The 13,800-nt window shown below is 43.3% G+C and overlaps 1 protein-coding gene across 1 annotated transcript in view; it reads right to left on the bottom strand.

The window, feature by feature from the left end:
• The window catches only part of LOC120363173 (heat shock factor protein 5-like), a 31,080-nt gene extending 22,682 nt beyond the window's left edge, over nt 1-8,398 (bottom strand). Inside the window, exon 1 of the mRNA XM_074392470.1 lies at nt 7,455-8,398. Coding sequence (XP_074248571.1) covers nt 7,455-8,398 — 944 coding nt within the window. The remainder of the gene's footprint in view (nt 1-7,454) is intronic.
• Nucleotides 8,399-13,800: the final 5,402 nt, after the last annotated feature.

Below are 13,800 nucleotides of genomic sequence, written 5' to 3' on the forward strand. Positions count from 1 at the left end.
TTAGTGGAGTTTCCCATTGGCCGCAAAAGCCGACATCTGTGACAAAATCAGATTAAGTAGTGATTAGGAAAATGAAAGCCTTAAAATTAACAGACCAAAGTGCTTATTTTTTTGGCATCATATTTCAAGTCTTTTATGCATTATACAAGAATCATCATCATCATCATCATTATTATTATTATTATTCTTTTAGGAGAAGGAGTTTCGCTCTCGTTGCCCAGGCTGGAGTGCAATGGTGCGATCTCAGCTCATTGCAACCTCTGAATCCTGGGTCCAAGCGATTCCCCTACTTTGCCTCCTGAGTAGCTGGGATTATGTGCAGGCACCGTCATGCCCGGATATTTTGTATCCTCATTAGAGACAGGATTTCTCCATGTTGGTCAGGCAGGTCTCGATCCCTGACCTCAGCTGATCTGTCCACCTTGGCCTCCCAAAGTGCTGGGATTACAGGGATGAGCCCCTGCACCCGGCCATGGATCTGTATTTTAAAACGTTATTGATATTCTCACTGCTTTGACCATAATTCAGAATATTTTTAGTTAAATTTAATCTGTTCTTAATGAGTTTCTTTTTATTTTCTACCTGTTCACATAGCATTCATGAATAAATGCAGTTGTATTCCTAATTATATCTAAATAGACAATGCACTTACTGCTCTTGGCTGTCTTTTACTTCAGCAATTGCAATTTCGTGTCCTTGTCTATTCTGTATATCTCGGTGCAGTCCCAGGAGTTTATCAGACAAAGCAGTAGTGGCTGAGAGACTTGTGCTTAGACTGTATAAGGTGCCAGTGTTTCAAGTACTAGGTGTAGGAACAACATGAGTTTTCAGCGAAAATGGCTTCATGGGACAATGTAAGATTTATGGTTTATGACTCTTGGTGAGTACACAGGAAAATTCCAACTGAAACAGACACATTTAAAATTGGCACTGTCTCTGGTGTCTCGGTGGTACTGTGGAATAATACATTTCTCTACCACAATGTGCAAGTAAAGCAGCACCTTGTGGTGCTTCCATCATTAGGCTTCTTGGGTGTTCTCAAGCAGCCCTGCACGCACCTGCCTCATTAAAATCTGCTCGGAGTGTGTAGTAACTACTAAGGATTCGGTAGAATTTGAATCACTGAGTAAGTTGATTGTTTGGCACAAGTGTATGTTGATTATGCTGAAGGAACAAGTGCACAGGTAACAGATAATATTGTTACAAGCTTGTCACAATACTCTGAAAATCTTTTGGAGCCCTATTTTATTTTTTATGTGACAGTATCACCAAGCAATGAGCCCAATTTTCAACTTATAAAGTAAGTTTGTCTTGCCTCTGGCAATCTTTTCATAGCTCTTAAAGGAGACTACCTTGGTGAATGGACAGGGAGTTGCATCCTCAGAACCCGGCACTGTAAAACTCAGCCAAAGCAGCTACAAGGGAACCCTCCAAAGGAATCTGTATGTGTGGCTTCTCATCAATGATGCCTTTTTAAAAATGTTGGAGCCTTTTTAAAAATTGTACCCATTTTCTCTTTAATTGACTTTCCTAGGCTATGTCACCGCCATGTGAATACAAAGACGTGCATAAAGATGTCGCCACTATGAGAAGGGCCGCCAGCATGGATTTCATCGCTATTCGGCATACTAATGCCATCTTACCTTAAAGACAGAAATTAGCATTATAAGATCCTGGACTCCTCAACTGTAAAGACTACAAAATATCACTTCTATTGCTGAAAAAGTCCAGGAAAATTGGGATCTTCTTTTTTTATGTTTTTTTAAAAATTTTTCTTGTTGTCGTTGTTGCTATTGTTGACTTTGTTGTTGTTGATTAGGATTTTCACAGAGCACAGATTTCTTCAAATAACCACACTGTGAAGCTGGGTGATGGTGGCATGAACAGTGGTTGCCAGCTGCTATCTGCCCTTCTTGTTTCACTGAGTCCAGATGGCATTCCTAGGGCACTACCTTCTTGAACAACTCTTGGGGAAGACTACTGTCACATGGACACACCACATCCCAGTGCAGAGTCAACAGTCACCCACAGTCCCAAGCAGGTGACAATCTGAACTGAGCTGGAATTCAAAAAACTATAGAATTGGCCCCAGATTTGTGAGAGTGCCTGGGTTTGGATCTCTGTCCACAGAGGCACTGAATGCACGATGGCACGAAACAACAAGTGTGGGAAGATAGAATGCATGGGGACAAGGCTGTCATTACTCCAAGTTCCATGGGGGCTCAGGCCTGTTCATCTCGTCTTTGAAGGGAATCTGTATATGTGAAATGAGGCTCCCACCTCATGGTAATAAAGGGAGAGATGAAATCAGCTCATCTTCCCCCAGGCCCATACTGGTCATACCAAAACACAGAGTCTTGCTGTGTTGCCAGGCTGGAGCACAGTGGCGAGATCACCAGTCCCTGCAACCTCTACCTCCCGGGTTCAAATGACTCTCCTGCCTCAGCCTCCCAAGTGGCTTGGACTACTGGCATGAACCACCAACCCAGCTAATTTATATATTCTTAGTAGAGACAGGGTTTCATCATGGTGGCCAGGATAGTTTTGATCCCTTGACCTTGTGATCTGCCTGCCTCAGCCTTCCAAACTGCTGGGATTACAGGTGGGAGCCACCGTGCCCGGCCTCTTGCATTTACGTTCACAATAAAGTGGTTTGGAATATCCCACTGTTGACTTGTGATTTCCTCCTCCAAACATAATCTGTGGCCCTGTATACACAACTGAATATTTTCATGTATCGATATTTTGTGTCTGAAGATGAAATATTAAATGAAACATGTTAAAACGTTTCATGCAAAGCCTTCAGTGCTTGTAGAGTCTACTCTTTGGTGAATACACAAATTCATCTGTTTTAAATATTAACATTTGTATTAGATATGATAATGATATTTTCTTTCTCAGCTTCACTTGTTAGATAGTTACGTATGTTCTTTCATAATTAATGATATTGTATCTGATATTTGATGTAAAAAACTCCTAGAATATTTGGAATTGATACTTGAAATTAAACAGCAAAATGAGAATTGCTGAAACCTACTGATAATGTACTTATGATGGGTTTATTATCTATGATCTCTTTCATTGTTAATTTTTAAAGTTTCCATGGAAAACTGTACTAAGAACTTAAAATTGTCTATAAAACCCTTTGTGCCCTGCGCTTTAGCTCCAATGCATAATGAATAAAGGAAAATGGATTTTCCTTCAGGAATTCTGCTGGACTCTTCCTTTCTTTTCCCTTTAACCTGGGGGCAGCGTCTTCAGGTCACCATGGGGTGAGGTGACCATGAATGGCGTCCCTAGAACTGCCGCTGGGAGGAGTGTGTATGTGGAGATGGGTTTCGTGGCCACGTTTCTTCCTCGGGTCTTTCTGGTTGTGATGGTGGCTCTGAGGATGGTTTCTGAGGATCCTCTCCAGGGGATTCCTCCACCTTTGGTGTCTCCCTTGGTGGAAGGCCCGAGAATATCTGGAGTGGGATTCCTAGGGTCGCCCCTGTGTGACAGAGGTGCCTTGTGTGGGTCCAGAAAGCCGCGTTTTTGGGGCGGTGGAGCCTCGTCTCCCCTGTAGGGTGGGCAGGATGTCTGAGGGAGTGCTGGAGGAAAGCCCTGTGTGTCGGGGTCACTGTGCAGTCTCAGTACAGCCCTAGACCTGGGGAAGTCATGATGGAGACTCAGAGGTGCTTGGGGCAGGGAAGGGGGTGGCCTAGGCAGTCACCAAGGTGTGACAGCATCGCTGATGCCGGCAGGCTGTTTTGGGAGGGGTCTTTGGAGGAGAATAATTGTGGAGTCTCCACAGGCGGGGAAAGTGTGAGGGTGTTCCAAGGCTGGAGGTCAATGCGGGGGTGGGTGGAAATAACCTAGGGAAGCTCTCAGGAGAGTAATGGGCCCCACAAGGGTTGGGGTGGAAGGAAGGGGCCTAAACAGGTCCTGTCTTGCAGGGTCCTTGTGCAGGGTGTCTCAGAGATGGATCTCTGGGGCTCCTGAAGTCACCGATACCCTGCGTGGGGTGTTTTCCAGGGTCAGACCTTTCCAGGTCCTGGAGCAAGGAAATGAAACTGGCTTCTTCCTCCCCACCGCCTGGTTGCTGCTTGGCAAACAACCTTCGGGGAGTGCCAAGGCTCCTGGCATTCCCTGACAGGCCACAGAAGCGGCTCAGGGCTGGGCCCAGATAAAGGGGCCCTCTTAGATATGTATATTTGATATTGAAAGTGAAATGGGAATAAAGGCTTCATCTGCGCTTTTGTTTCTAGTCTCAAACTCCATTTTGCTGTGTCATCTTCAGCAACATTTCCCTCTTTGGGCCTCATATTTCCTATATATTTTGTGGGAAATCTGGAGTTTGGAACATGAGTTTCCTGTATCAGGACTCAGCCTCCCAAGTAGCTGAGATTACAAGCACATGCCACCACTGTCCAGTTATTTTTTATCTTTATTTTTATTGTTTGTATTTTTAGTAGACACGGGTTTCACCATGTTGGCCAGGGTGGTCTCAAACTCCTGACCTCAGGTGATCCACCCACCTCAGTCTCCCAAAGTGCTGGGATTACAGACATGAGCCACCACTGCCAACGAGGGCATGAACCAGATCCATGACACTCAAAATGTGCTCCACTAGCCAGCACTCACCTCACCTGGGAGCTTACTAAAAATACAGAAGAATCAGGTGAGGTGGCTCACCCTTGCAATCCCAGCACTTTGGGAGGCCAAGGTGGCCGAATCACTTGCGGTCAGGAGTTCAACACCAGCCTAGCCAACATGGAGAAATCCCATCTCTACTAAAAATATAAAAAAAATCTTAGCCAGGTATGATGGCCGGCTCCTGTAATCCCAGCTACTGAAGAGGCTGAGGCAGCAGAATCTCTTGAACTCGGGAGGGAGCCACAGAGTGAGACTCCACCTCAAATCAATAAATATCTTTAAAAATTAAAAATAGCAAAAAAATAAGAAAAATAAATAAAAAATAGCTTTCTTGTCGTGGCCTGCACACTGTTGGCTCGTCGGTCTCTGAGACCTGAAAATTGAGCGTTTTCACACCCCAGGGGCTTCCTCTGGCAGCTCTGCAGCTGTCACCATGCCACAGAATGAATATATTGAATTACACTGGTAACGCTATGGATACCGTTTGGATGACCATGAGAAAAAGAGAAAGAAGGAAAGTCCTGAGGCTCATGAACGTTCAAAGAAGGCAAAGAAAATGATTGGTCTGAAAGCTAAGCTTTACCATAAACAGTGCCGTGCTGAGAAAATACAAATGAAAAAGACTATCAAGAGGCATGAAAAGAGAAACACCAAACAGAAGAATGATGAAAAGACTCCACAGGGAGCAGTATCTGCCTATCAGCTGGACAGAGTGGGGCAACCTCAAGCTAAAGCACTTTCCAGTATGATTAAACAGAAACGAAAAGAGAAGGAGGGAAAATGGGAAGTCCCTCTGCCTAAAGTATGTGCCCAGGGAGAAACAGAAGCATTGAAAGTTATTCGAGGGCCAGGCATGGTGGCTCAGGCCTGTAATCCCAGCACTTTGGGAGGCCAAGTGGGTGGATCACAAGTTCAGGAGTTCAAGACCAGACTGGCCAACATGGTGAAACCCCATCTCTACTAAAAATACAAAAATTAGCTGGGTGTGGTGGCAGGCGCCTGTAATCCCAACTACTTGGAAGGCTAGGCAGAGAAGTGCTTCAACGCGGGAAGCGGAGGTCGCAGTGAGCCAAGATGGTGCCACTGCACTTCAGACTGGGTGACAGAGCAAGACTCTGTCTCAAAAAAAAATAAAAATTAAGGAAAAAAACAGTGGGATTATCCTGGGAGTACAATGGAAAGAAACCCTAATACCACAGCTATACAGCAGACCTAAAAGCAATCAGTTTTCATTAGACGTCAAAGAACTCTATGAAAACTATTTTAAAGACAAATGTAGATACCATAAACTATGTGGTTTAAAACTTAAAAGTTCAAGCTCTGACATAAAGCAATGCATATTTTTAAACAAAAGGCAAAAATAACCCACAAAAATCAACTATATAAAAGCCATGTTCCATAAAGGAACGTATAGCACTTTTACACAATTAACATGTAAGAAATGATGGGTGATGCTTGCTTTTCTTCTTATAATTTTTGTATTTTTAGTATAGATAAGCTTTAACCATGTTGGCCGGGTTGGTCCTGAACTCCTGACCCCAAGTGATCTACCTGCCTCAGCCTCTCAAAGTGCTAGGATTACAGGTGTGAGTCACCGCACCTGGCTGGCAAGTAAAGAACAAGCTTTCTGAGTAACACAAGGAAACCTCCCACAGTTAATTCAGAGTTGAGGACCACTTACACTACCGAATTCACGCTCAATCACTTTAGATTCATGAAAGGTACAGGTGATAATCATGTCTCCTTTTTTTTTCCTTAACTAAAATCGAACCTGTCATTTATGAACTTCTTTTCTTATCAGCCTTTGCCTATTAACTTATATTAAAGAATAATCTGGGCTACGCACAGTGCCTCACACTTGTAATGCCAGCACTTTGGAAGACCGAACAGGGGTGGATCACGAGGTTGGGAGTTTGCGACCAGCCTGATCAACATGATGAAACTCCGTTTCTACTAAAAATACAAAAAATGAGCAAGGCATGGTGGCGCGTGCCTGTAATCCAAGCTACTCAGGAGGCTGGGGCAGGAGAATTGCTTGAACCCGGGAGGCCGAGGTTGCAGTGAGCCAAGGTCACGCCACTGCACTCCAGCCTGGGCGACAGAGTGAGACTCCGTCTCAAAAAAAAAAAAAAAAAAAACACACAAAAAAAAAACAATTGGAAAACTAAGTTGAGGTTTAATTTCTTTCCCTTTTTTCTTCTTTCCTTCTCCCAATAAAAAATCGGGAGGTTGTTATTTGACTATACTTACCAAAACCTTATAGTCACTGAAAATTATAAGTTAAAATACTAATAAGCAATTATAATTTCCTATTGTCTCAACTATTTTTTCTTACCTTTACAGAAACTCTACATTTTAAATATTATTAAATTTTAAATTATACATTTTATGAACTAGTATCTCATTTAGAAATTCACTTTCGCTTCTATAGTTTTTATAATTAAAAATTTATTTTTCAAATTTTTTATTTTTCTAAATTTTTAGTAGAGATGGGGTTTCACCATGTTGGCCAGGCTGGCCCTGAACTCCTGACCTCAAGTGATCCACCTGCGTCAGCCTGTCAAAGTGCTGGGATTACAGGCATGAGTCACCACGCCTGGTGACTGGCGAGGTCACTGCTCACTGCAGCCTCCGCTTCCCAGGCTCAAGCAGTCTTCCCACCTCAGCATCCCAAGCAGACGGGACAACAGGCACGCACCACTGAGGCAGCAAAACAGGATCTGGAGGCGGGGAACATAAAGTCGATCTCACACTTGGGCTGTAACAGGAAATACCCTCTCCACAGAGAACAGGCCAAGTAAATGGCTCTGTAACCTTACCGTTTCTCTGAAAACGTGGGCGATGTCTCCACTTGTCCGGGGTGCATTCCAAGGGAGTTCTGCCATATTCTGCGAGGAACTGGGGTCCTATCTAAACTTTTCATGGGAAAAGTACTGCGGTCGTGGGATGAAGTTACGTAGGAGTAAGGGGGAAAACCACCTCGCCGAAGTGACCGGTGAAACTGTCCTACAGCCCCTGGTCCGTGCGGCTCGGGCCGGGAATCTGCTGCGCAGGTGGCGGCTCCCGGTGCTGCAGCGGGCTCGGGGCGGCGGCCGAGGGGGCGGAGGCGGAGGCCAAGGTGATGCGCAGCCGCTGGAAGCCACTGGAAACCGCTGGGCGGGCGGCAGGGCACCTCCAGGCCGGCCGCCAGCTTGGCCTCCTTGGAGCCTGTCCGGCGCTGGAGGTGCACGAGCAGCTGCGGCTGGCCGCGGCGGAAGTGCCGGTTGCGGAAGTGGTGGAGGGGCCGGTCCCGCCGTCCCACCGCCCCCCGGCCCCGGCCCGGCCCCGGCCTCGGCCCGCCCTGCACCACCTTGTGGAAGCCGGAGACGTTGAGCTGGCGGACGAAGCTGGTGAAGTTGGTGGTTGTGAAGAGCCCGGGCTCGGCCCCGGCCCCGCGGCCCCGCCGCCGCCTCCCGGCCCGGGCGGGCTGAGCAGCTCCACCTCGAAGAGCGGCTGGTGGATGAGCAGCCCCTCGCCGCGGCCGTCCCAGCGGGTGGACCGTTACCACGGGCTGTTCACCAGACGCCACCGTTCGGCGGGGAAGTTGTTGGGCTTGATGGGGATGGAGAGCGGCGCCTCCTGCATCGCCCCGCCCGGCCCGGACCTCGCGCCCACCCACCCAGCCTACCTCTCCCTCCCCGTGCTCGATTCCCGCCCCCGACCCCCGCCGCGGCCTTCGCCTCGCCCTGTGGGCTCCTGCCTGCCCGGCCGCCGCGGACCCCATGAATGTCTTTTGACAAGTGTCCGTTCTTGTCTTTTGTCCATTTTTTAATGGAGTTGTTTGTTTTCTGATTAAAATTGTGTTAATTTCTTTATAGATTCTGGATGACACTTTTGTCAGGTGCATCGTTTCTAAAATTTTTCTCCCATTCTGCAGATTGTCTGCTTACTCTGTTGACAGTTTCTTTTGCTGAGCACAATCTCTTTCGCTTCCTTAGGTCCCATGTGTCTATGTTTTCGTTGCGATAGCTTTTGGAGACTTAGTCTGGAAAAATTTGCTATGGTTTATGTCCAGAATGGTATGTCCTGGAGGGTTTTTGTTTAGGATTTTCATAGTTTTAGATTTTGTAATGTAGGTCCTTAATTCATCTTAAATTGATTTTTTCTATGATAAAAGGAAGTGGTCCAGTTTGAATCTTCTGCATATGGCTAGCCAGCATAGTTTGAAAAGTTGGGTAGTGTGTTGCCTCTAGCTGTATTCTTTTTGTTTAAGATATCTTTGGCTATTCGGACTGTTTTTCGGATTTACATAAGTTTTAAAATACTTTCTTTTCTCATTCTGTGACAAATGACTTGGTAGTTTGATATAATAGTATTGAATCTGTAAATTACTTTGGACAGTAAGGCCATTTTGACATTATTTCTTCCCATTTACGAGCATAGAATGTTTTTCCATTGGTTTGTATCATCTCTGGTCTCTTTCTCTTTCGTTCTTTCTTTCCTTTCTTCCTTCCTTCCTTCATTCAACTTTCCTTCCTTCCTCCCTCTCTCTTTCTTCCTTCTTTCCTTTCTTTTTTCTCTTTCTTTCCTTCGTTCTTTATTTCTTCTTTCCTTCTTTCTTTTCTTTCTTCTTTCCTTCTTTCTTTTCTGTTTCTTTCTTTCTGATGGAGTTTCACTCTTTTTCCCCAGGCTGCATGGGGTGCAATGGCATGATCTCAACTCACTGCAACGTTCACCTCCCAGGTTCAAGTGATTCTCCTGCCTCAGCCTCTCGCGTGGCTGGGATTACAGGTATGCACCACCACACCTGGCTAACTTTGTATTTTTAGTAGAGATGGCGTTTCTCCAGGTTGGCCAGGCTGGTCTCGAACTCCTGACCTCAGGTGATCTGCCTGCCTCGGCCTCCCAGAGTGCTGGGATTACAGACAAGAGCTACGGTGCCCAGCCATCATCTCCGATTTCTTACGGCAGTGTTTTATGATTCTCACTGTAGAGATCTTTCACCTCCATGGTTAGTTGTATTCCTAGGTATTTCGTTCTTCTTGTGGCTGTTACGAGTGGGGGTGCAGAATGGATTTGGCTCTCAGCTTGGACATTGTTGGTGTATAGAAATGCCACTGAGGAATACCATTTAAGAATTGCCACCTAGTTTTTGACAGTGGTTGAACTAATTTACACTCCCACCTGCAGGATATACATGTTCCTTTTTCTCCATAACCTTGGAGAGAAAAAATGCCACTTTTTGTACAATGCTTTTGTATCCTGAGACTTGATAATCAACTGAAATTATGTATCTGTTCTAGGAGCCTTTGGGCAGGGACTGAAGGGATTTCTAGGTATGGAATCATATTGTTACACTGTTTGTGAAAACAGATATTTCACTTCCTCTCTCCTGGTTGGATGGCTTTTCTTTCTTTCTCTTGCCTGCTTGCTCTGGCCAGGACTTCTGGTACTGTGTTGAATAGGATGACAATCGACATCCTAGTCTTGTTCTGGTTCTCTGGGGAATGGTTCCAGCTTTTGCCCATTCACTATGATGGTGGCTGTGTGTTTGTTATAGATGGCTCTTACTATTTGGTGCTATGTTTCTTCAATGCCTAGTGTTTTGAGGATTTTTAACATGATAGATGCTGAATTTTATGGAAAGCCTTTCTGCATCCTTTGAAATGACCATCTGGATTTTGCTTTTAGTTCTCTTTATGTGGAGAATCACATTTATTGATTTGCATATGCTGAACCAGCCTTGCAGGAATAAAGCTTCCTTGATCATGGTAGATTAACTTTTTGATGTGTTGCTGGATTTCGTTTCTCAGTATATCGTCGAGGTTTTTCTTTTCTGTTTTTGAGACAGAGTCTCAGTCTTGTCGTTAGACTGGAGTGCAGTGGCACAATCTCTGCTCACTGCAACCTCCACCTCCCAGGGTCAAGTAATTCTCCTGCCTCGGCCTCCCGAGTAGATGGGACTACAGGTGTGCGCCACCACACCCAGCTAATTTTCTGGTGTTTTAGTAGAGATGGGGTTTCACCATGTTGGCCAGGATGGTCTTGATCTTCTGACCTCGTGATCCACCTGCGTTGGCCTCCCAAAGTGCTGGGATGACAGCTGTGAGCCAACCCGTCTGGCCTTTGTTGAGATTTTATCATCGATGTTCATTAGGATAATGGCCTGAGATCTTCTTTCTTCATTGTATATTTGCCAGGTTTTGGTATCAGTATAATGTTGGCCTTATAGAAGGAGTTAGGGAAGAGTTTCTTCTCACTGTTTGAACAGTTCCAGCAGAAATGATATCAACTCTTTTTTATACATCTGGTAAAATTCAGATGTGAACCTATTTAGCCCTGGGACTTTTTTTTTTTTTTTGGTTGATAAACGGTTACTGCCTTGATTTCAGAGCTCATTATTGGTCTTTTTTGGGATTCAATCTCTTTTTCATTGTATCTTGGTAGGGTGCATATGTCCTAGGAATTTATTAAATTTTTCTCCATTTTATGTGCATACAGGTGTTCATAATATACTCTGATGTTGTTTGTATTTCTTTGGGGTTAGTGGCGATATCCCTTTTATTGTTTTTAATTGTATTTATTTGGATCCTCTCTCTTTTCTTTATTAGGTTAGTTAGTAGTCTATTTTATTAATTTTTTGAAAAACAAGCTCCTGGATTCCTTGATATTTTGAATGGTTTGTAACATCTCAATTTCAAAAGGAGACTGAAAAGTTAAGGCAATTATAATCAAAAAGAACAAAAGTGGGGGCATCACATTACCTGACTTCAGATTATACTACAGTAACCAAAACAGCATGGTACTGGTACAAAAACAGACACATAGGCCAATAGAAAAGAATTCAGAGCCCAGAAATCAGGCTGCATACCTACAAACATCTGATCTTTGACAAAACTGATGAAACAAGCAATGGAGAAATTCTTTTCTATTCAATAGAGAGTGCTGGGATAAGTGGCTAGCCATATGCAGAAGATTCAAAGTGGACCCCTTCCTTACAGCATTTACAAAAATTAACTCAAGAGGGAATAAAGACTTAAATGTAAAACTCAAAACTGTAAAAATCCTGGAATACAATGTAGGCGATACCATTCTCAACATAGACAGAGGCAAAGATTTTATGATAAAAATACCAAAAGGAAAAATTGACAAATGGGATCTAATTAAACTAAAAACCTCGGTACAGCAAAAGAAACTATTCACAGAATAAACAGACAGCCTACAGAATAAGAGAAAATTTTTTGCAAACCACAGATGACAAAAGTCTAATGTTCAGCATCTATAAGAAACTTAAACAAATTTATAAGAAAAAACAAACATTATAAAGTGAAAAGAGGTCATGAACAGACACTTTTCAAGAGAAGACATACTTGTGGCCAACAAGCATAGGAGAAAAAGCCCAATGTCAGTGACCATTAGAGAAATGCAAATCAAAATCACAATGAGATGCTATCTCACACCAGTTAGAATGCCTATTACTAAAAAGTCAAAAAATAACAGATGCTGCAATATTTTAGAGAAAAAGGAATACCTATGTCCTGTTGGTGGGAGGATAAATTAGTTCAACCATTGATGAAAACCGTGTGACAATTTCTCACAGACCTAAAAGCAGAACTACCATTCGACTTAGGAATCGCCTTGCTGGGTATATACCCCACGGAATAGAAATCATTCTGTGGTAAAGACACATGCACGTGTATATTCATTACAGCACTATTCACAATAGGAAAGGTGAAATCAATCTAAATGCCTCTCAATGGTAGACTGAATAAAGAATATTTGGTATGTATATATTATGGAATAGTATGCAGTTAGGAAAAAGAATTAATACTATGTCCTTTGCAAAAACCTAGATGGAGCTGAAGGTCTTTATCCTTAGCAAACTAACACAGAAACAGAAAACCAAACAGCACATGTTCTCAATTATAAGTGGGAGCTAAATGATGTGAAGACATATAGAAGAAAAACACACTCTAGTCCTTACTGGAGGGTAGAGACTGGAAGGAGGGAGAGGATCGGGAAAAATACCTACTGGCTACTAGGCTAGAAACTGTAGAAAATTAAGGTTGAGCTCCAAAACTGTTTTCCATGGTGTCGAGATGTAACTTTCCCATGTCATACTACGTGCTGTTTCCCATGTTTTCATACGGTGATGGATGGGGGTGTTGCAAGCATTGGGAAAAGAAAACTGAGATGTCTTAATGTTTCTGTGTTTCAGCAGTTGAATGTTTTTATTATTTATCTGTGTTTTTCTTTGTGTGCTTATTTGGTTAGTATTTCATATCACGTAGTGCTCTGTCTTCTCCAAAAAACATGTGTATTTATCTTAGGAAAGAAATGTAAAGTGTGGTAAATACGATGGGTCATGAAGGTGCAGTGACACTGACTCCATCCTACCTTCAGGGATAAGCCAACCCTGAATGTGAAAAGAGACGCTATTTTTATTGCATAGTACCACACAGGGCTAGAGCTTCCCAGAACCAGCTGGGGATTCTTACCTAGACCCAATGTTGTTTATTGTTAAATCTTGTGGCTTGAGATATCTTCTAATTGAATTCGATATTTTAGTCTAGGTTACTATCTTTGACATACATCATTGAATAAAATGCAGGATATGTATTTTAATTTCTTTAATTTACCACTTCATTTCAAGTTATTCTACCAAGCTCATGAAATATTTCGCTAATTGTCATAAAAGTGAGGTTATGGCACGTGCGTTCTAAGATTTAATACATTGTTTCTAGGGGAGGTTGCAATACAGTAAACTGAATCTTAAATATTATAGAACTTTTAAAGAATTTGGCTTAGTTGGAGAAGGCTGTGGTATATTTAAGGATGTTATGTATTCTACATTACTCCTTAGGAAACAGATTTTCAGACCTGGTGTGCTGGCTCACGCCCATAATCCCAACACTTTGGGAGGCTGTGGTAGGAGGATTGCTTGAGGCCAGGAGTTTGAGACCAGCTCAGGCAACAGGGCGAGACCTGGGTTCTATGAAAAAATAATCAAATAGGGAACATGCTTTTGAGATACTAGAAACATTTGATTCTGTTACATACCACACTAAGACTAATTGAAGATAAAAAAATCTGATTCTGCAGATAACACAGACAAGTCAGAACACATTGATTTCTGATGTGACAGTCACTGTTCGATGAAACTGTTTATAGAAAGTAAAGCCAAAG

The sequence above is a fragment of the Saimiri boliviensis genome (genome assembly GCF_048565385.1).
Source record: "Saimiri boliviensis isolate mSaiBol1 chromosome 1 unlocalized genomic scaffold, mSaiBol1.pri SUPER_1_unloc_1, whole genome shotgun sequence".
Classification (NCBI taxonomy): domain Eukaryota; kingdom Metazoa; phylum Chordata; class Mammalia; order Primates; family Cebidae; genus Saimiri; species Saimiri boliviensis.